This window comes from Natrix helvetica, assembly GCF_964273705.1.
Source record: "Natrix helvetica genome assembly, chromosome: Z".
Classification (NCBI taxonomy): Eukaryota; Metazoa; Chordata; class Lepidosauria; order Squamata; family Natricidae; genus Natrix; species Natrix helvetica.
In genome coordinates, this window is record NC_138554.1 from 4,252,558 (window position 1) to 4,274,959 (window position 22,402).

General features: G+C 46.2%; 2 protein-coding genes across 6 annotated transcripts in view; one reads left to right on the forward strand and one right to left on the reverse strand.

Moving 5' to 3' along the window:
• Positions 1 to 2,332: 2,332 nt before the first annotated feature.
• On the reverse strand, positions 2,333 to 11,052 carry LOC309381635 (large ribosomal subunit protein mL52-like). The gene is made up of 5 exons (XM_081932834.1): positions 10,886 to 11,052; positions 7,907 to 7,982; positions 6,511 to 6,578; positions 4,141 to 4,205; positions 2,333 to 2,559 (listed from the first exon to the last, which is right to left on the reverse strand). The coding sequence occupies exons 1-5, from the start codon at positions 10,911 to 10,913 to the stop codon at positions 2,413 to 2,415; spliced, it is 384 nt and encodes a 127-aa protein (XP_081788960.1). The 5' UTR covers positions 10,914 to 11,052; the 3' UTR covers positions 2,333 to 2,412.
• A 72-nt stretch (positions 11,053 to 11,124) lies between these two features.
• Positions 11,125 to 22,402, forward strand: part of LOC309381617 (Y+L amino acid transporter 2-like) — a 45,188-nt gene continuing 33,910 nt past the window's right edge. The window contains exons 1-2 of one of the 5 annotated variants that reach the window (XM_081932805.1): positions 11,151 to 11,262; positions 16,245 to 16,464. In XM_081932805.1, the coding sequence (XP_081788931.1) occupies positions 16,377 to 16,464 (88 nt within the window). In that variant the 5' untranslated portion in view covers positions 11,151 to 11,262; positions 16,245 to 16,376. Of the gene's footprint in view, positions 11,263 to 16,244; positions 16,465 to 16,520; positions 16,697 to 20,448; positions 20,533 to 21,431; positions 21,513 to 22,402 lie in introns of those variants that run through there. The other 4 variants (XM_081932808.1, XM_081932807.1, XM_081932806.1 and 1 more) reach the window with 4 other exon arrangements.

The following is a 22,402-nucleotide window of genomic DNA, read 5'->3' on the forward strand; positions in this document are numbered from 1 at the left end:
GTTGGAGGGGACCTGGGAGGTCTGCTAGTCCAACCCTCTGCTCAAGCAGGAGACCCCCTATATTCGTGAGGGCAAAGCAGAGCCCTTCCTGCGAGTACGCCAGTTGTTGTCCCAGCCCCGTTCCATCGTGCGTACGTCTGCACCTCCCGCCGGCCAGCTGGTCTTCAGGCCTCTGCCGCGCATGTGCGAGAGGCAGGACACAGGGCGGGGGACTGTCCTTGCATTGCATTTTGAGGCCTTGTGCAGCGGCCCTGCATCCCGTTTTGGCTTCCAGGTTGATGCAAGAAGCTTTCACCCGTCCCGTCCCGTCCCCTGTTTTGGGCCTGGAAAGCCTCAGAAGACTGAAAGACGGCCATATGTCCAGTTTTTCGGTGCCATTGTATGTCTGAACAGTCACTAAACCAACTGTTGTAAGTCAAGGACTATACGTAGTCCCAACTCCACCGAGAAAAATAGAGCAAAGCCGAGCATCGGTGTCTCCTAGATACAGTCACAATCCGGTCAAATATTCCCCCAACAGCGTAAAGAAGCGTGCAAGGCCTTCAAGATAAAATCCTGTTTTGTGATGAGGGGGGGTGACGGTTTTTGTGCCAGGGTGTGACGGTTGCGAGTGTGCGTTTGAAACAACGCGGGCCCTTGGCGAACAACACGGCTTTGCAGAGGCAGAGAACATGCCCACCTTCCAACCTTGGATTATAAACCAAAAGGTTACGGGGAAAAACGAGCAGAAAACAGTGGCTGGCCAGATGGGGAATCTTTTTTTCTCCTGGCGTGGCAAAATTACTTGCCTGCACGCATGCCCACTCAATTGCCCCAGCTGCACATGTGCGCCCCCCCCCCACCGGGCATGCACGCGTGACCCTTCCCCAGTCTCCGGAGACTTTCCTGAAGCCTGGGGAGGGCGAAAAATTGTCCCAACAGCCCAACCGGAAGTTCAGGAACGACCGCTTTTCGTCGTCCCCAGTCGTCGTCCCCTGCGCAGGCGCGCCCACCCACCCCCCAGTCTCTGGAGGCTTTTCTGAAGCCTGGGGAAGGCAAAAAATGGTCCCAACAGCCCAACTGGAAGTTCAGGAATGACCGCTTTTTGCCCTCCCCAGTCGTCGTCCCTCACGCAGGCATGCCCCACCCCTCCCCAGTCTCCAGAGGCTTTCCTGAAGACTGGGGAGGGCGAAAATCGGTCGTTCCTGAAGTTCCAGTTGGGCCGTTGGGACCGTTTTTCGCCCTCCCCAGGCTTCAGGAAAGCCTCTGGAGCCTAGGGAGGGTATAAAACACCCCAACCGGAAGTTCAGAAACGATCCGTTTCTAGCTTCCGGGGGGCTGGGGGAGGTTGTTTTCACTCCAGGGGAAGGATATTGTAATATCCTCATTCCCTCCGCACTCCAGGGGAAGGATACTGCAAAATCCCCATTCCCTCTCCACTCCAAGGGAAGGATACTGTAAAATCTTTATTTTTACCCCTCTCCAGGGGAAGGATACTGTAAAATCTTTATTTTTACCCCTCTCCAGGGGAAGGATACTGTAAAATCTTTATTTTTACCCCTCTCCAGGGGAAGGATACTGTAAAATCTTTATTTTTACCCCTCTCCAGGGGAAGAATACTGTAAAATCTTTATTTTTACCCCTCTCCACGGGAAGGATACTGTAAAATCTTTATTTTTACCCCTCTCCATGGGAAGGATACTGTAAAATCTTTATTTTTACCCCTCTGTATGGGAAGGATACTGTAAAATCTTTATTTTTACCCCTCTCCAGGGGAAGGATACTGTAAAATCTTTATTTTTACCCCTCTCCAAGGGAAAGATACTGTAAAATCTTTATTTTTACCCCTCTCCATGGGAAGGATACTGTAAAATCTTTATTTTTACCCCTCTCCAGGGGAAGGATACTGTAAAATCCCCATTCTCTCCCCATTCCAGGGGAAGGATACTGCAAACCCTCCGTTCCCTCCCCACTCCAGGGGAAGGATACTGCAAAATCTCCATTTCCACCCCACTCCAGGGCAAGGATACTGTAAAATCTCTATTTTCACCCCTCATCAGGGGAAGGATAGGGCAAAATCTCCATTCCCTCCCCTTTCCAGGGGAAGGATACTGCAAAATTCCCTCCCCACCCCACTAACCTGCTTTCCAGCTCCTGTGCAGGGCAACAGAAGAAGACACAGCTGATTAAATGGGATGCAGTGAATGGATGGGGGGGGGGGCAGGGCCAGCCAGAGGTGATATTTGCCGGTTCTCCAAACTATTTAAAATGTCCGCTACCGGTTCTCCAGAACCGGCTAAATATACCACCTCTGCTGCAACCGGTCTTCTTATATAATTTATACATAGATAGATTTATTATACATAAATTTATTGGAAAAAAATTTTTTTTGAGGGGGGGGGAAGCTCAAGAATGCAGAAGGACAAAGCACAATTATTTCGGGAGCTGCTGGAGGGCGTCTCCTTTGGGCTGAAGTCTCTTGCGTCGCTTCTCCTCTTGGTCTTCTTCCTGCTTTTTCAGCTTCGCTTCCCACTTTTGCATCCCGTGATCCAGCTCGGAAGAGAGCTGGGCTATGCGTCTCTGCAGGACCAAAAACCAGAGAAGGGACGGTTAAAAAAGGGACCAGGAAGATGTCCTCCACATGCCCCCCTTTTAACCTTCCTGCCGGAAATTCCCTATTATTCAGGTCTTTCTGATTTTTCTTTCGAAGCCGTTTCACTCCTCACCCAAGAAGCTTCTTCAGCTCTGACTGGATGGCGGGGAATGGAAGGATTTATATTCCTTGCAGACAGCTGGTCATTTGCATCCTTTTAGAGCAGGGATGTCAAACACAAGACCCGCGGGCCGAATCCGGCCCGCGATGTGGCTGGATCCGGCCTGCATGGCTTCGGCCTGGTCTATCGAATGAGAAGAGGAAACATTGGGCCAGCGTGGCTTCGGCCTAGTCTACCCAACGCAAAGAGGAAAGAGTTTGGGGAGTGGCGTTAAGCTGGCCACGCCCATCCAGTCCCCCCCAATCAACCACCGTCCTGATGCGGCCCTCAATGAAATTGAGTTTGAAACCCACCCACCCCTGTCTTAAGAGGGTTATTGAAGCACTTGGAAGTTTATCTGTCTCCTCAGGGTGACCTGAGCATTGCAAATGGTTCCTGTAGTCTGCCATTATTCCTCTGGAATTCCATTCCTCCTCCCACACCGTTCATCCCAAAGTGCATAGTTAAAAGTCTGTAGAGATTGACACGGTTGTTTTTTCCAGGAAGAGATTGGACTTCCTCTCTTTTTCTCTCTTTTGAAGACGTTTCCCTTCTTATCCAATGAGCTTTCAGGAAGCAGGTGATCCCCGAGGACACAGCTAAACCTCCAAGTGGCCTCAACGGCTCTCTAAAAAGGATGCAAATGACCAGCAGGACTATTAACCCTTTCCCTTCCCCTCCATCCAGTCGGAGCCGAAGAAGCTTCTTAGAGGAGAAGCGAAACATCTTCAAAACAAAAAAGAACAGAAAGTCCAGTTGCCTCTTAAAAAAAAAAGCACCTTTGGGACTTCCCGCAGGGAATTGTTATGGTCTGGCAGCAGCTTCAAACAGTGAGGAGTCTAGGGAAGGCTCAGACGAGAGCTCTGCGTCGGAGGCAGAGACGGGGGCCAGGGCCGTATGCCAGTTATCAGCTGCCTTGAGAGTCAGACATCCGTGAGGCAGAAGAACAGCTGGAGCCTGTTCCCAGTGTGCACATGTGCAGAGCGGCCAGACAAAGGGAACAGCTAAAGAACAGGGGTCAACTTAAGAGTAAGGCCACAAGTGGACAATGAATGGCCCCTCCCAGAGGAAATAAAAGAGGAGCAAAAGGGGAGTGGAGTTTGCAGGAGGCAATTAGTTCGCTTCATTGGCTCGTGACTCTCCGAAACGCCTGGCCAAGCTTTGCAGGTCAGCTCTCCAAGCCAGCTAAGGTCTGTGACCGTAAATCCTCCTTCGAAAGACTTTGCTGGATGTGAATGAGCAGAATTCACAGTCAATGAATAAAAGGGTTTTTTGTTGGGACAAGGAGTTTGCTTCATGCTCTTGGGAGGCCTGGGTCAGAATCTCAGACATGCAACCCCCAAAATTATTACTGTTAAGTAGGTTACGCCCCATTTTTTTTTGCCATGTGGCTAGAAAGAGTACTTACCACTATCTCCCTGTGTTTTTCCTGCCGTCGGATATGGCCTACCATGGGAGGAGCGGGCCTGCCATCTGCCGGGGACGGAGGGAGGGAAGAAAGGCACAATGGTTATTGAAGGTACAAGTTGCCGTTCTCGGAGGGCAGATGTGAAGCTTGCTAAATGCAGCATTAACCACCATAACCGAAGGACAGGGAGTCCTCTAATTCCGACCAGTTGCTTAGCGATTGTTCAGAGCTAAAACGCAGCCCAAAAACTAGAGTTATAACAACCCAGGGTTGGGAGTTCTCACACTCGCTCCCTGTCACTTGGCGGTCACGCGATTGAATTTCGGACACTTGGCAAAATGGCCTACATAGAGGTTATTTTCCATTCCATATATTCTATTCTATTTATTCTACCCCATTATTATTTTCCATTCCATTCCATATATTCTATTCTATTCATTCTATTTTATTCTCCTTTTCCCTTCCATATATTCTATATTCTATTCTATTGTTATTTTCCATTCCATTTCATTCCATATATTCTATATTCTATTTTATTGTTATTTTCCATTCCATTCCATATATTCTATTCTGTTTATTCTATTCTAATACTATTTTCCATTCATATATTCTATACCGGTGATAAAATATATAGGTGGCCATGTGGAGCCATATTTTCCAGCATGGCAGCCCTCAGCTCTGGGGCGCGCAGCTGGTTTTCGGCCTTTCGGAGGGCTGTAGGGGGCCGTTTTCATCATCATCTCCTTTTTATGACCACATAATGCCTCGCCCAAATGGGGAAGCTGGTTTCACTTAACAACCGTGTTTCTAACTTAACAATGGCAATGATTCATTGTGGCCAGAAAGGTCGCAAAAAGGGGCAAAATTCACTTAACACCCGTCTCGCTTAGCAACAGAAATGTTAGGCTCAAATGTTGATTCCAGAACCTACCAGAGACAGAAAATGAAGACCTTAAGGATATTATGAGTACAATTTTAGCAGATTATATTAAGAGAGATAAAAAACAACTGAGGTGGGACCTGGACTTAGTCTATAGGATAAATTCAGCATATGCTAAAAGCCATAATGTTCCAAGGGAGGTACATGTTAAATTTCTCAGGAGGACCACAAGGGATGAGGTGCTTAGGACCCAAAGGGAGAGACCATTGAAATATAAAGATGAAGAAATCACCATCCTTAAGCAGATTCCAAAAAAGATGAGAGAGGAGGAAGTATTCCTCCTTATCAAAGAAACTATACAATAAAGGAATTTGGTTTAGATGGTTGTTGCCAGAGGGAATGTTGATTTTCTGGGAGGGAAACAGGATTAGAATTAATACAGTGCAAGAGGCGGAAGCCTTTATAAAAAAATATTTCCCCTCCCAGAAGATGAACAAAGCGAAGGTAGTGGAAGGGACAGTAAGGTGCAAGACAAGAAGGAGGGTGTGTGTGGCTGAGGCTTCCTCTGGGGATAGGGAGGAAGGAGCAATATCGAAAAGGCTCAGATCACAAAAATAAAAGCATTTGAAATAATAGCAATTGGGACACTCTAGAAAGTGACAAAGGGAAACGAATGAACACATGGTCGACAATATAGAATAACCCTAACCCTAACCCTAACCCTAACCCTAACCCTAACTCCCGTACTCGTTCTGTGATTAACTAAGTCCTGAATTCAGAGGAAATGATTCCTGAACAGTTTTCCAGGAAAGATTGCAGTGGGGGGAGTTTTATCATCATCATCTTTTCACTACCCCATAATGCCTTGTGGGGTGGAGTCTGGGTAACTAAATGGGGCAGAGGGCTTACTGGCCGGATGCCTTTCCTGTTGCCAATGCGGAGTTTTATTCAGCAGATATATTCTCAGTGTGCTCCAGAGAGAGAAATATCTGCCTCTACCTAGGATCAAACTCACAGCCTCCCGGTCGTGAGGCGAGAGCTCCACCTCTAGGCCATCGCCCCACTCTACAGATCTTTTCAAAAGTGACAAGTTCAAATTGAGCTAGGCAACCGTATAAATACAGCTTGGAATTCTCCATCGGCCAGAAGCTAATTGTCAATAATCTGGCTGCTGAATTCCACCCGATTCTCCTTTGAGATGATAATCTTTTTAAAAAGGGAGGTTTGGTTTGATTCTGCTTTAAAGCAGTCTATTTTTCCCCCCTTTTAATGACCCTGTAACTCCTTGCGGGGTGGAATCAGAGCAGCTGAATGGAACTGTTTGCTGGCCAGATGCCTTTCCTGTTGCCAATGCGGAGTTTTATTCGGCAGATATACGAACTCAACAGATTGTGAGGGGAGAACTCTGCCTCTCAGCCCCCGCGCAACTCATAAAAGCAAGCCTATAAACATCAGCACATAACCTTCTCCCCGCCCATTGTTTTGTTTACCAGCAAAAGACCAATCCGGTAAATTGGTCATCAGGCTGTAATCGGAGGGGTTTGGAGGGAGACCATGCCTGGGAAAAGAAGACAAAAAAAGTTTGTGCCGCTCTCAGAAATTAAATAGATCAACCACAGATCAGAAGGGATGTGAAATCTCCTCTACCAACAGTGTAAATCAGGGGTGTCAAACTTGATTTCATTGAGGGTGGTGTTTGACCTTTGGGGGGGCGTGGCCAGCTGGACGTCACCCGTGTTGGGGCACCAGTGTAAATCAGGGGTGTCAAACTCAAATTCATTGAGGGCTTTGTTTTACCTTGGGGAGTAGGCTGGGGGAGCATGGCCAGGGGGTGTGACCAGCTCAACATCACCCGTGTTGGGGCACCAGTGTAAATCAAGGGTGTCAAACTCAATTTCATTGAGGGTTGTGTTTTGCCTCGGTTGGTGGGCTGGGGGGGCGTGGCCAGGGGGGCATGGCCAGCTCGACTTCACCCGTGTAGGGGCACCAGTGTAAATCAGGAGTGTCAAACTCAATTTATTGAGGGTTGCGCTTTACCTCGGGGAGTAGGCTGGAGGGGGGGGGGCGCGTGGCCAGGGGGTGTGGCCAACTCGACATCACCCGTGTTGGGGCACCAGTGTAAATCAGGGGTGTCAAATTCAATTTCATTGAGGGTTTTGTTTTACCTCAGGGAGTAGGCTGGGAGAGCGTGGCCAGGGGGGCATGGCCAGCTCGATGTCACCCGTGTTGGGGCACCAGTGGCGGCCCCGAATGCTTTGCCAGCGAAAACGGGCTCCCGAGCTCCGTTTTCGGCTGTGAAGGCTTCCTACAACCCTCTGCCAGTGAAAATGGAGTTCAGGAGGGCTGCACGGGGCCTTCCGGAGCTCCATTTTCGCTGGTAGAGGCACTGCGGGCTACTCCTTTGCTCTTTCCAGGACGGCCTCACAGGCCAGATCTAAACACCCCGCGGGCCGGATCCAGTAGTGGTTTGGCAACCTAGGCCGCTGGAACCGGTAGCAACTTAGGCCAGCCACGCCCCCAAATCGTTTCTCCTACAGCGGCACCATCTTGATTTTCGGTTCAGCGCATGCGCACAAAAAATTTCATTGCACAAATTTACATTTTCCCCCTTTTTAAAGGTTTTGCGCATACGCAGGCCTCTTTATGTGCCAATGCGCACACACGCACCAAACCGGAAGTAATGCCGGCAGCAACTTGCCCCTGCCCCCTCCCCCCAGGCCTTGAGTTTGACACCCCTGAGACAGATGATAGATATGTAGACGTACAGTAGATACGATGGTAGAAAGATGATACCGAGAGAAGGACAGAGGATAGACAGATGATAGCTACATGGTAGTTAGATAGCTGGATGATTAGCTGGATGAGATTAGATGAGGAGGCACTTACTTCATTCTCCATTTACTTCCGCCATGCTTCACAGTACCGCAATGGAAACTCCGAGCCAATTTCACCAGCTGGGGTCCTACAGGATGAAAAAAATCAAACAGGGAATGCATGGCTGAACCCGAAGTGTCGTGTTGTTGGCCTAGCCTCCTCCTCAAACCTTTTAACAATCATGGCTTGCCTAATTGAGGCATGTTCTTTTGATGTGCAAGCCCAAGATTTACACATGTTATACAATACAATACAATAGCAGAGTTGGAAGGGACCTTGGAGGTCTTCTAGTCCAACCCCCTGCCTAGGCAGGAAACCCTATACCATTTCAGACAAATGGCTATCCAACATTTATTTATTTATTTGATTCAATTTATCAGTCGCGCCCTCTCCGCGAAGGGACTCGGGGCGACGTACAATCAAATATAAAGGCATGTGGCATGGAGGAGGTAAATACATCAACAATTAGCAATACAAAAAGTAAAAGCCACAAAGTTAAAATAAATAACAATAAAATTAATACAATTAAAACAATTAAAATACCCAAAAGATTTAAATATACAGTTTAAAATTGCCAGGGAGGTTAGAAGTTCTGATTAAGCCAGGCCGGCTTAACATCTTCTTAAAGACTTCCAGTGTTGGGGCATTCACAACTTCTGGAGGCAAGCTGTTCCACTGATTAATTGTTTTCACTGTCAGGAAGTTTCTCCTCAGTTCTAAGTTGCTTCTCTCCTTGATTAGTTTCCACCCATTGCTTCTTGTTCTACCCTCAGGTGCCTTGGGAGAATAGCTTGACTCCCTCTTCTTTGTGGCAACCCCTGAGATATTGGAAGACTGCTATCATGTCTCCCCTAGTCCCTCTTTTCATTAAACTAGACATAAGAAATTCCTGCAACCGTTCTTCCTATGTTTTAGCCTCCAGTCCCCTAATCCTCTTGGTTGCTCTTCTCTGCACTCTTTCTAGAGTCTCCCCATCTTTTCTACATCATGGCGACCAAACCTGAATGCAGTATTCCAAGTGTGGCCTTACCAAGGGAGTGTAAAGTGGTATTAACCCTTCACGTGATCTTGATTCCATCCCTCTGTTGATGCAGCCTAGAACTGTGTTGGCTTTTTTGGCAGCTGCTGCACACTGCTGGCTCATATTTAAATGGTTGTCCACTAGGACTCCAAAATCCCTTTCACAGTTACTACTACTGAGCAAGGTACCACCTATACTGTACCTGTGCATTCCATTTTTGTTGCCTAAATGTAGAACCTTACTCTTTTCACCATTGAATTTCATTTTATTAAATAGTGCCCAATGTTCAAGTTTGTCAAGATCCTTCTGTATCTTAAGCCTATCTTTCTGGAGTGTTGGCTATTCCTGCCAGCTTGGTGTTATTTGCAAATTTGATAAGTTAAGTTGTCATGGTCAGACTTTAAAAAACTCCTGCTAGCTAAGGCAGTGGTCGGCAACAGATACAACTGATAGATAGACACACAGAAGGGATAGACAGGGAGGGAGGGAAAGAGAGGGATGTTATACATTATATTATGTTTCATTTAACAAGGTTTTAAGTCTCTTTCACCTCTCTTGGGGAGGGGCATTTCTTGATTTTTGGGCCCCCTGGGTGGATTTTTAAAAAAATGGATATTGACGCAACTACTTTTATTCAGTTTGGGACCTCATCGGGTGTATGTAGCTACAGTACGGTGGCTACATATTTTTGATAAGTTTCAAACAGAATGAAAGCAGTGCCTCCTGATGGTTCATAAAAGCATTAGCTGAGATGGTCTCCCAGTTGAGTGAGTAGTAGGGAAACAAACTGTAGGAAGTTAGCAACGTGCACCCCTCCCCTAGAAAAATGAAATATCCTAGGAAATATTAAATGGATGAGAAATGGAGAAAGGTGTTTTTTAGGCAGGAAACAGACTCACTCTTAATAGCCCTCACCCTCCTCAATAGTCCACAGCAAATGTCCACACTTAAGAGATAAAGAGATAACTAGATCTATTCATAGGCAAATGCCCTCACTGGAGATCCAAGAAAGGTAGCATTAGCTCTCTACCCATCTCACCGATTGGCACCTGGGAAGATTATATCAACCAGACAAGAATTCCCCAGGTTTTGCAAAAAACGGGCCACTTCCGCAAAAACAAGTGTTTTTGCCTTCCCTCGGCCCCCACGAGAACTCTGCAAGCTTCAGCAATTTGCTATGGCTGGGGAATTATTGTTCTTCTGGGATTAAGGGGAATTGTGGGAGTTGAAGTCCACCCATTTTACAAGTTGGCAATTTGCTGGCTGGGGAATTACTGTTCTCCTGGGATTAAGGAGAATTCTGGGAGTTGAAGTCCACCCATTTTACAAATTGGCAATTTGCTGGCTGGGGAATTATTGTTCTCCTGGGATTAAGGGGAATTCTGGGAGTTGAAGTCCACCCATTTTACAAGTTGCCAAGGTTAAGAAATACAGCTTCACAAAAGGGGCTGGATATCAATGTCTTCATTAGCCAAGCCCCCCTACCCCACCCCACCCCACCTGCTGCTCAATATGGCCATCATGGAATGTATAGAGGAGTCTGAACCTTTTTGAATTAGGAATTCAATCCTTTGTGTCCTTCCAATGTGCGGGAATTTTGGAGGGGTGTGTGTATTGGATACTTAATTGGGGAGGGTAATAAGTAACCGTAATGGAGTTGGAAGGGTCCTTGGAGGTCATCTAGTCCAGCTCCCTGCTCACACAGGAGACCTTTACTAGGGATTCGAATCGCCGAATTTCCGACCTTTCTGATCGACAAGCTCAGCGTCTTAGCCACCTAACCGCCCTTGGTCTCCCCTTGCCAGGCGGGTCTCCGCCCATCCACTCCCAAGGCAGCCCCATTGAAACCAACGGAACCGATCCCAGGAAAAGCAGATTCATTCTCTCATTCATTCTCTCCGGCACATGTTTCTGCCCATGCGCGCACGTACACACACAGACGCTCGTTCCCGCGTCCAAGAGGTCCATACCCAGCCTCGGAGTCACAGGTAGTGCCATTCAGAAGACTCCGGGTTATACGGCGCTCGTTCACGGGTTTAAAAAAAAACACAAGCCCTGGGGGCCGCCATCTTGGAACGTCCAAACGGAAGTCCCGCCTCTTCCGCTCCCCGGTTTGACTGGGAGCCGCCATCTTGTACGGATCGGGTGCAGAGTGGTAGAACCTCTCGTAGGGATCTCGTAGGCAAAAAAGACCCGTGGATAGGGGCGAAGCGTCGTGGCGTCAGCTGAAACTACTCTCCGGGGATCACCGCACGCCGGCATTTTCGGGAAACCACGCGGGTTATATATATTGTCCGGCTGTTGAAAAAGGTCCCCTCGTCTGTGCGAGCCGCCATTTTCGGCCTAGGTAGCGTAGAGGCCTTGGGTGGGCGTGACCCGGAAGCTAAACGGGACACCATTTTGCAAACGGAAACGGGAGATCCGCTTCCATCTTGGATGAGGCGACCTCCTTCGCCTACCCTGTCGCTTGAATAATAATAATCACGAAATCGCTGTCTTGTTTCTTTAAAGGAAAATATCACACTTTTAAGAAAGGTTCAAATGCCTTATTCGTGACGTGTCAGGGCAGCCTTGGCGGCCATGTTTTCTAGGGGCGGAAAGGACGTTTCGGCCATTTTTCAAACGGTCTCTAGGGCCCCGGCGCCATCTTGGATGCTGGTTGCTAAGGAAGCCGTTGCCCTTGGCGACCATGTAAACAGTTATCTTCGGATGGCGGAGGGAGGCCCGGATTGATGCAAGTGACCGAGGAATAAAATGACCGCCTTACTTTTAATCCGCCTTCCCCAACCAGGCGCTCTCCATTCCTCCCCCCCCCACTACAATCGGGTCTAGGGAATGATGGGATGCGAGGTTGACCCTTTGCCGAGACAGAGCATCAGATAGAGGAATTCCTCATCAGATTCATTTTCTTCTTCCTTTATTTCAAGGAAAAAGGGTTTTTTTCCCCTCTGTCTGTGTGTGCGTGTGCGCATGCTATATTTTATTTATTAAATTTAAATAGTGCCCATCTCACTGTCAAGTGACTGGCTTATGATAATATAAAAGCACCATATAAAATGATACATTTATACGTGTATATAGTATACATAGATAGTATATGGATGGATTAGATAGATACATAGGTAAGTAGGTAGGTAGGTAGGTATAGATACGATAGATAGATAGAGATACAGTAGATGATAGATAGATAGATAGATAGATGATAGATAGATAGATAAATAGATAGATAGATAGATAGATAGATAGATAGATAGATAGATAGATAGATAGATAGATAGATAGATAGATAGATTAGATAGATAGATAGATAGATAGATAGATAGATAGATAGATGATAGATAGATAGATAAATAGATGATAGATGATAGAGATAGATAGATAGCAGGTGTATAGTGTGCATGTATAGTCTGTGTGTATGTGTATGTATATATGTGTATGTAGATATCGGGTGGATTCTGACACGCACTACTGCTGGTTCACTCTTGTGTGCGCCATGCGCACGCATGCACAGTGTGATTGAAATTGTTCTGCGCATGTGCATAGGTAACACCAGGAGGACCAGTTTGCGGGCGTGGCAGGACGCCAAACCACTACCGGTCTGAGCCAGTAGGAACCCACCAGTGGTATATATATATATGTGGGGGTGGATGGGTCTGTCTGTCTGTCTGTCTGTCTGTCTATCTATCTATCTATCTATCTATCTATCTATCTATCTATCTATCTATCTATCTATCTATCTATCTATCTATCTATCATCTATCTATATCTAACTATCTATCTATCTATCATCTATCTATCTATCTATCTATCTATCTATCTATCTATCATCTATCTATACACACGCTCATATATACACATACACAGATATACATATATACCAGAGGTGGGTTTATACCTGTTCGCTTCGGACCGGGCGAACCGGTAGTGGCGGGTGTGGCGGGAGGCTCTGTCCACCCACATGAGAGTGTGCATGCACGCACAAGCGAACCGGTAGTAAAATAAATTGATACCCACCACTTATACATACATACATACATACATACATACATACACACGCATTTATATACATATACACACATGTGGCACAACTCTGCCATATACATAACTACATGTGGCATGTGTATAATTTGTATGGCGCATATGTAACAACATGTAGCATATATATAACTTCATGACATGCATAAATATATATATATATATAAAACTTTGTCTATATAAAACTCTGTGGCATATGTATAATTATGATATGTGGCCTATACATAACTACATGTGGCAAACGTATAACTATGCCTTATATATTGTACAACTACATGTGGCACAGGCAGACAGACAGACAGATTGAGACAAAGAGATGTAGGTGACATGTATATATATAAATATAGATGACATATTTTTTCCCCATTCAGTTATGTCTGATGGTCAGAGACTGCCTGGAGAAGTCGCTATAATTTTATTGGCAAGGTTTTTCCAAAGCTGAGAGAAACTGACTGATTGCATGTCACTTTCAGCCTGTCACTTTCAATTCCCTCTCTCTCTCTCTCTCTCTCTCTCTCTCTCTCTCTCTCTCTCTCGATTAACCTGGTTCCTTCAAAATTAATTTCTGAAAAATTAACTCCCCCCGCCCCCCCAAAAAACCAAGACACAGAACAGGACAATGGCATCGCCCTCCTCCCTTACATCAAAGGCACCACAGATAAAATCAGCAAAATTCTCCACAAACACAATATCAAGACAGCCTTCAACACTGACCAAAAAATAGCCAACATCTTAAGAAACCCCAAAGACAAAATCCCGCTAGAAAACCAAGGAGCCTACGAAATACCATGCAAAATCTGCCCTGCAACATACCTAGGACAAACGAACAGGAGAATAAATGCACGCATCGCAGAACACAAGAACGCGGTAAGAAAAAAAGAAAAAACTTCCTTTCTTTTCCAGCACCTTAAAGCTACAGGACATGGAATTAATTTTGAAGGAACCAGGTTAATCTCCAAAACAGAACACTTCAACAAGAGAATAATTATGGAAGCTATCGAAATAGAGAAACACCCCCACAACATGAATAAACGTGACTATACCTCCCGCCTACCAGACATCTGGAAACCAGTTCTAGTCAACAAACGAGCCCCATCCATCACCCAGGCCGTTACAACACGAAACACCAATGGACACACAGTCAGCACCAATCTATCAATCATGATACAACCACACAACCAATCATTCCACTTACTGAAACAAAGCCAGCACCCCATACCCCCACCACCACCACCACCAAGATTTATGGAAAGCTCTGATCACACTTTAAGCCCAAAACCCAGCCTGAAGATGGCAGTGAGACCTCGCTGAAACGTTGCCAAGACAATCTCAATCTTACACGGGAAAAGACCCGAATACAACAAGACAAGCATATTATATCTATCTATCTATCTATCTATCTATCTATCATCTATCTATCTATCTATCTATCTATCTATCTATCTATCTATCATCTATCATCTATCTATCTATCTATCTATCTATCTATCTATCTATCTATCTATCTATCTATCTATCTATCTACATTATGTATGTATGTATGTATCAGGGACGTGCGGTCAGGGGAGGCAGGGGAAGCAGAGCCTCACCTCTCATCATGAAATAATATATAATAATAATATATATTTCCTCCCATCCCTTTTACACGGCTCCCGCTAAGCTCCAGTAAGGAGAAGAGCCTTTGGGGAGTGAAGAGGAAGAGGAGGGAGGAGGAGGAGGAGGAGGTGCGCTCGGGGGGCGGTGCCAGCTGGGCAACTGGCGGAGGCAGGAGGGTTCTCGGAAGCACCAATAACCTTCCTGCCTCCACTGTACTTTGCGCGCTCCTCGCGACTGCAATAGACGTCCAGAAGTGGCAGGACTGTTGGGCTGGAAGCCCAAACCCCATTAGCCACAAAAGCCGCTTCTGGACTGATATTGCAGTTGCGAGGAGTGCACGAAGTCCAGCAGAGGCAGGAAGGTTCTCGTCGTTCCCCAGTTGCTTTCGTGGCTTCGTCATCAAGACGAAGTCCGGGAGCGGCAACAACATTTCTGCTGCCTCTGCTGGACTTCATCTTGATGATGTCGCCGCAGCTACCCAGCGCAGATGGACGGAGGTAGCCAGAGTGGCGCCGAGGCAGTCTGGCGGGTGAGTGACCAAGGATCAGGCTGCCTGATCCTCCATCACTCGCTCGCTCGCTCTTTCGTCCGGCCGGACCGCCTCGGTGCCGCTCTGGCTACCTCCGTCCATCCGCGCCCAGCAGCTGCGGTGACGTCATCAAGACGAAGTGGCTTGGAGGCGAAGTGCTTTTCAGTGCTTTTCTGTGCGTCTGGCATTTAGGTAGATAGCCGGATGTCCTAAACGCCAGATGCACAGAAAAGCACTGAAAAGCAGCTGCTGTTGGGGACCGCAGAGTGCGAGCCGGCAGAGCGCGCTCAGGAAGGCAGGGAATAGGATCACGTGTGCTGGAGGCTGAGGCAGCCTCAGCCTCCAGCACACGTGGTCCCATTCCCCGTCTTCCTGATGACGTCACCAGCCTCACCAGCTATAAACCTCACCACACGTCACTGGTATGTGTGTATGTATGTATGTATGTATGTATGTATGTATGTATGTATGTATGTATTTGTGTTACAACCACTGGTATGCCTAAATATGGGAGGAAGGTCACTACTCCCTCAAATACATACCTATTTCCCTGGCTCAACTGATAAGGAGGCGAGCCTGTGGCTTAGTGGCTAAGACTCCTGCCTAAGATATAATACAGCCCAGGTTCAAATCCCAGTAAGGGTATGGCTAGCTGATGAGAGCTAATTAGCTCGAAATAGATCTATACTAGTCTCCCTTTATTTATTTATCAGTACAAATACAACACACACACACACACACACACACACACACACACACATACATACATACATACACGCACACACACAGACATATACATACACACATACAGTAGAGAGAGGAGAGAGATACGCACACATATATATACTGGTGACAATAATAATATAAGAGGGTTAAATATAAAGATAATTCATAGTTATAAATATGCCACTATAATCAACAGAAGTATAAATAATATAAAGAGAAATTTAGCTTCCAGAATTCTTTATTGCACAAAGGTATTCTCAAAATTAAACAACGAAATAACGGAATAATGAAAATGAAGGGTGTGTTATGACTGAGCAGCCGGCCAATGCAACACAATGATTTGCGTTGAGCTGGTGAAAAGAAATCTAAGTTTCGGAACTATTTTCGATTCCTCCTCGTCTTACATTTATCTCTCTCCCCCTCTCCCCCCTTCTTCTTTTAAGGTTGACTCATGCTGAGAGCCCTCGCTGCCACAAAGAGGAAATGAGGATTTTCTGCTCAAAACATGTTTACTTAATCGTACTACACGCTCGCCCTAACCCAGTGGATCAACTTGTGGATCAACTAGTAGGATCATGAAACGCCTGCAAACCAACCGCCGAGCTCGGCGCACATCAAGGACCCCACGGTTCAACCCAGAGCTACGGAGGTTCTCCTCTTTCGGTATCAACATTTCACAGTCTGGGCTGATCTCGGGGACTGAGCTTTTAAACTTGGAAGTTATGAGCAGAATAACAGAGTTTTGGAAGGGACCTTGGAGGTCTTCTAGTCTTCTAGTCCAACGCTCTGAAACCCTATACTGGGGGTGTCAAACTCAAGGCCCAGGGGTGCTTAGATCTGGTCCGCGGGGCCATCTTGTGCGACGCTCCGCCGAGCAGCTGGAGCATCGCGGGCAGTAAGTATGCATGCGCGCGCTGCGCATGCGTGCACGCATGCTGTGAGCATTTATGTGGTGGACGCCTGTCTCCGTTGCACCGTACGAATTGCAACGGGATCCGGAACCCACCACTGACCCACAACTTCTGTTCCACTGGTGAATAGTTCTCCTCGTCAGGAAATTGCAGGTTGCTTCTCTCCTTGATTCGTTTCCATCCATTGATTCTTGCCCGGCCTTCAGGAGCTTTGGAGAGTAGAATATAGAGTGTTGCCGAAATGCTGCTCCTAATAAAGGACTGGTTTTCTTTTGAAACTTGGCTTGAGGCTCCTGAATCAATTAGGGCATCTTTCGGAAACCTGACAATAGAATAGAGCTGGAAGGGACCTTGGAACCTATACCAGTGATGGCTAACCTTTTTGTCGTCGCGGGCACAACACCCCGTGCGCTCCCCGTCCCCTGCAACTCCTTGCGCTCCCCGACCTTCCCGCACATGCGCACATGACTCCCGGGCCCCGTTTTGGGCCTAGTAGGCCTCCCTGCAGCCTTCTGGGAGCAAAAATGGGCCATGGGGGGGACGGACGCACCACATCTCCCACGCTTCTCCCAACCCCACGCATACATATACCCCTCCCCTGATTGCAAGCACGACCTGCCACCCCTCGTGCATGAACACATGTCTTCCGCATGCGCCCCGCTCCCCGCACACTCACGGCAGAAACCTGAAAATCAGCTAGCAGGCAGGAGGCGCGCGCACACGGGAGGTGCAGCTGAGCTGGGGCGACAGCTTGCGCGCCTGCAGAAAGGGCTCCGCGTGCCTTGGGGTCGCCATTACAGGAATATAGAATAGAGCTGGAAGGGACCTTGGAGGTCCTCCAGTCCAGCCCCCTACTCAAGCAGAGGAACCTATACCATCTTAAGTGAAATACCATCTTAAAAACCTCCAGGATTTCTGGTGGCAAGCCATTCCACTGGTGAATTGTCCTCCCTGTTAGGAAGTTTCTCCTTAATTTCAAGTTGCTTCTCTCTTTTGATGAGTTTCCAACCGTTGTTTTCTTGTCCTGCCTTCTTGGTGCTTCGGAGAATCATTTGACACACACACCCTCAAATCTTGCGAGACAGCTATCGTGTCCCCCCCCCCCAGTCCTTCTTTTCTTTTCTTTTTCTTTTTTACAAAAAGAATGTTTATTTTTTATAAGCAAACGTACACAAACAAAACGTAAAACATAAAAACATCTTCCAATTGCATCCAGCGAGTCTGTTGGTTACAAAACCTTTGTGCCTCTTCTCCATAGCCCTCACTTACAATTTATATAAAATCTCACATTATCAATCTAATATATATGTATACATGACTATCATTATTAATCATTTATTTGACTAGAACTACTATTCCTTCATTTTATACGAGCTGTTCTAAATTTTGAATTAATTTATATTAGCACAATTCATTACAGCCTCCTAAATCCATCCAATAATAGGACATCTTTATATTATATTTTACAATACAATAGTAGAGTTGGAAGGGACCTTGGAGGTCTTCTAGTCCAACCCCCTGCCTAGGCAGGAAACCCTATACCGTTTCAGACAAATAGCTATCCAACATCTTCTTAAAGACTTCCAGTGTTGGAGCATTCACAACTTCTGGAGGCAACTTCTGTTCCACTGATTCATTGTTCTAACTGTCAGGAAGTTTCTCCTCAGTTCTAAGTTGCTTCTCTCCTTGATTAGTTTCCTCCCATTGCTTCTTGTTCTACCCTCAGGTGCCTTGGAGAAGAGTTTGACTCCCTCTTCTTTGTGGCAACCCCTGAGATATTGGAACAATGCTATCATGTCTCCCCTAGTCCTTCTTTCTCTTAAGCTAAACATACCCAGTTCCTGCAATATTGTAGATATTGTAAATATCTAAAACAGTTCCTGCAATATTGTAGATATTGTAAATGCCACCTGAAAATATTCTGTGGCATTCCATTGTTCTTGTATTGTAAAATTTTCAGTCATATTTCATTTCCATATTTTTTTCGTCTAACCATTGGTAAAATACATCCCGTAGCTTATAAAATTGTTTATCTTCTTGTTCTCTAATTTCAAATGTCAATTTACTCATTTCAGCACATTCCATTATTTTATGAATAACTTCCTCCTATGTTGGTATTTTCTCATTTTTCCAGTTTTTAGCAAATACAATTCTAGCCGCCGTTAACACATTTACAATCAAATATTTCAATTCTCTACTATATGTTTCTGGTAAAATCCCCAATAAAAATATCTCTGATTTAAAGTCTAAATGTTTTTCTATCGTTTTTTCCAACCATGTGTGGATTTTAGTCCAGTATTTTTTTTAGCTTCTGCACACATTCACCACATATGGTAATACGAACCCGGTATCTGATGACATTTCCAACATTTTTCGGATTTATTCTTAAACATTCTTGCAATTCTCGTCGGGGGTGAGTGCCACCTGTAAAACATCTTGTACATATTTTCTTTATATGCTGTTGACATTGTCATTCGAACTGCCGAACTGTCAACCTGTTTGATCGACAAGCTCAGCATCTTAGCCACTGAGCCACCGCGTCCCTTTTGAAGGTGGAGTAGATTGGTTTTAATACGTGGGATTATTCCACATAAGAACCAATTTCACCTGCTAGGCTGGCAGAAGCTGGGACAAGTCACGGGAGCTCACTCTGTTACGTGGTGCTAGGGATTCGAACCGCTTTCTGATCGACAAATTCAGCATCTTAGCTGCTGAGCCACCACCCGTCCCTTTTGAAGGTAGGGTAGATTGGTTTTAATACGTGGGATTATTCCACACAAGAACCAATCTCGCCTGCTAGGTTGGCAGAAGCTGGGACAAGTAACGGGAGCTCACTCCGTTACGTGGTGCTAGGGATTCAAACTGCTTTCTGATTGACAAGTTCAGCGTCTTAGCCGCTGAGCCACCACGCGTCCCTTTTGAAGGTGGGTTAGATTGGTTTTAATACGTGGGATTATTCCACACAAGAACCAATTTCGCTTGCTAGGCTGGCAGAAGCTGGGACAAGTCACGGGAGCTCACTCCGTTACGTGGTGCTATGGATTCGAACCGCTTTCTGATCGACAAGTTCAGTGTCTTAGCCACTGAGCCACCTTTTGAAGGTGGGTTAGATTGGTTTTAATACGTGGGATTATTCCACGCAAGAACCAATTTCGCCTGCTAGGCTGGCAGAAGCTAGGACAAGTAACGGGAGCTCACTCCATTACGTGGTGCTAAGGATTCGAACCGCTTTCTGATCGACAAGTTCAGCGTCTTAGCCACTGAGCCACCTTTTGAAGGTGGGTTAGATTGGTTTTAATACGTGGGATTATTCCACGCAAGAACCAATTTCGCCTGCTAGGCTGGCAGAAGCTGGGACAAGTCAGGGGAGCTCCCTCCGTTATGCGGCTCTAAGGTGAACCCTGTTAAGGTTCAGCCTACAAATCGAGCAGGATTTGCAGAAAAAGACCCGCTTCTCTTTGGAGCAGAGCGTGGGTGCCGAAAGCAGATGCAGGAAATAAGACCTGGGAGGGTGGAAATGCACAACGCTCTCCTCCGCTGCTCTCTCCGTGGGCACGGCTGTGAGGAAATGTGTAGGCACTGGCAGCCTTTTATCATCCAAAGGATGAGGTAGGCTTCCCCCCCCCCCCGCCCCGACCTGGCACCAGACGGACCTTGGACTCGATGGTTCACCCCCCCTCCCTCCTTACTCCTCCCCCAGCCACCCTGCTAAGTTCCTCAACTTAAAAGTGCTGTCCTGACAACTTACTGATCCTTTCTTCTTAAGCTGGCGTGAGGGCAGGCGGGCAGTTCAACAGGGGGAAAGCCAAGCCCAGAACCGGTGAGTCCTACTCAGTTCGTCTCTTAGACAGTTCTCCTCCTCCTCCTCTTCTTTTCTTTTCTTTTCTCTTCTTCTTCTTCTCCTTCTCCTTCTCCTTCTTCTTCTCCTCCTCCTCCTCCTTTCTTCTTCTCCTCCTTCTCCTTCTCTTCCTCCTCCTCTTCCTTTTGATAGGTTTGGATCTAGGCTTAGCATCCTTTCCTTTCCCTTCCCTTCCCTTCTTTTCTTTCCTCTCTTCTCCTCTACTTTTTCCATCTTTCATTTCCTCCCCTTTCCCTTTTCTTTCTTTCCTTTCCTTTCCTGTCCTGTCCTTTCCTTTCCTTTCTTTCCTCTCCTCCTCTCCTTTTTCTATCTTTCATTTCACCTTCCCCTTTTCTTTCTTCCTTTCTTTCCTTTACTTTCTTTCCTCTCCTCTCCTTTTTCTCTTTCATTTCCTCCCCTTTTCTTTCCTTTCTTTTCCTCTCCTCTCCTTTTTCTATCTTTCATCTCTCCCTTCCTCTTTTCTTTCTTTCTTTCTTTCTTTCTTTCTTTCTTTCTTTCTTTCTTTCTTTCTTTCTTCCTTTCCTTTCCTTTCTTTCCTTTCCTTTCTTTTCCTCTCCTCTCCTTTTTCTATTTTTTATCTCTCCCTTCCTCTTTTCTTTCTTTCTTTCCTTCCTTTCCTCTCCTCTCCTTTTTCTATCTTTCCTTTCCTCCCCTCTCCTCTCCTTTCCTTTCCTCTCCTCTCCTCTCTCCTCTACCTATTCTATCTTTCATTTAATCCCCTTCCCCTTTTCTTTCTTTCTTCTTTTCCTTTCCCCTGACAGCGTGAACCGGTCAATTGTGATTTATTTAGCAAACCAGGTTTGGGAAGCCTGCAGCATTACCCAACTCTGTCTGAATCCAATCCAGTGGTGAATTTCACACCGAGCCAAACCGAGTTTGTAATCCGCAGCCTTCCCTTTCGCCAAAAACAGCGTGGTTTTAAAACCACGTTCCTCAAATCGGTATGTGATGGAATCCCTGCCTGGTTTAACTAGGGCTGATAGTGGAATGGAAGGCCTCCGGGTTGGGGAAAGCACAGGTGGTCTTTGATTGACCACAATTCATTTAGTGACTGTTCCAAATTACAACCGCACTGGGGGGAAAAAGCAATTTTTAAAAACCTTTTCTCGCGCTGAGGATCGCAGTCTTTGTTTATCAAGTACGGATTGAGGGATGGCAGTCTTTGTTTATCAAGTACGGATTGAGGGATCGCAGCCTTTGCTTGTCAATTACGGATTGAGGGATCGCAGTCTTCGTTTGTCAATTACAGAATGAGGGATCACAGTCTTTGCTTCTCAATTACAGATTGAGGGATCGCAGTCTTTGCTTGTCAATTACAGAATGAGGGATCACAGTCTTTGCTTGTCAATTACGGATTGAGGGATCGCAGTCTTTGCTTGTCAATTACAGAATGAGGGATCACAGTCTTTGCTTGTCAATTACAGAATGAGGGATCACAGTCTTTGCTTCTCAATTACAGATTGAGGGATCGCAGTCTTTGCTTGTCAATTACAGAATGAGGGATCACAGTCTTTGCTTGTCAATTACGGATTGAGGGATCGCAGTCTTTGCTTGTCAATTACAGAATGAGGGATTACAGTCTTTGCTTCTCAATTACGGATTGAGGGATCGCAGTCTTTGCTTGTCAATTACGGATTAAGGGATGATAGTCTTTGCTTGTCAATTACGGATTGAGGGATCACAGTCTTTGCTTGTCAATTATGGATTGAGGGATTGCAGGACTACCTGTAAAAAGATATTGTCTGACTCCGAAAAAAAGGGACAAACCCCCCACTTTGGGGGACATAGGGAGGAGGGGTGTTCCTTCCAGCCATGGCAGTTAACCGAGCTC

What these genes read in the sequence shown, in the direction of transcription:
- LOC309381635 (XM_081932834.1), bottom strand. Translation starts at nt 10,913, where the DNA reads ATGGCACTACCTGTGACTCCGAGGCTGG. An exon ending in ACCGGATTGGTCTTTTGCTG is followed by an intron (nt 4,206 to 6,510) that starts GTAAACAAAACA and finishes CGTCCCCGGCAG; the next exon opens with ATGGCAGGCCCGCTCCTCCC. An exon ending in AAAAACACAGGGAGATAGTG is followed by an intron (nt 2,560 to 4,140) that starts GTAAGTACTCTT and finishes TTGGTCCTGCAG; the next exon opens with AGACGCATAGCCCAGCTCTC.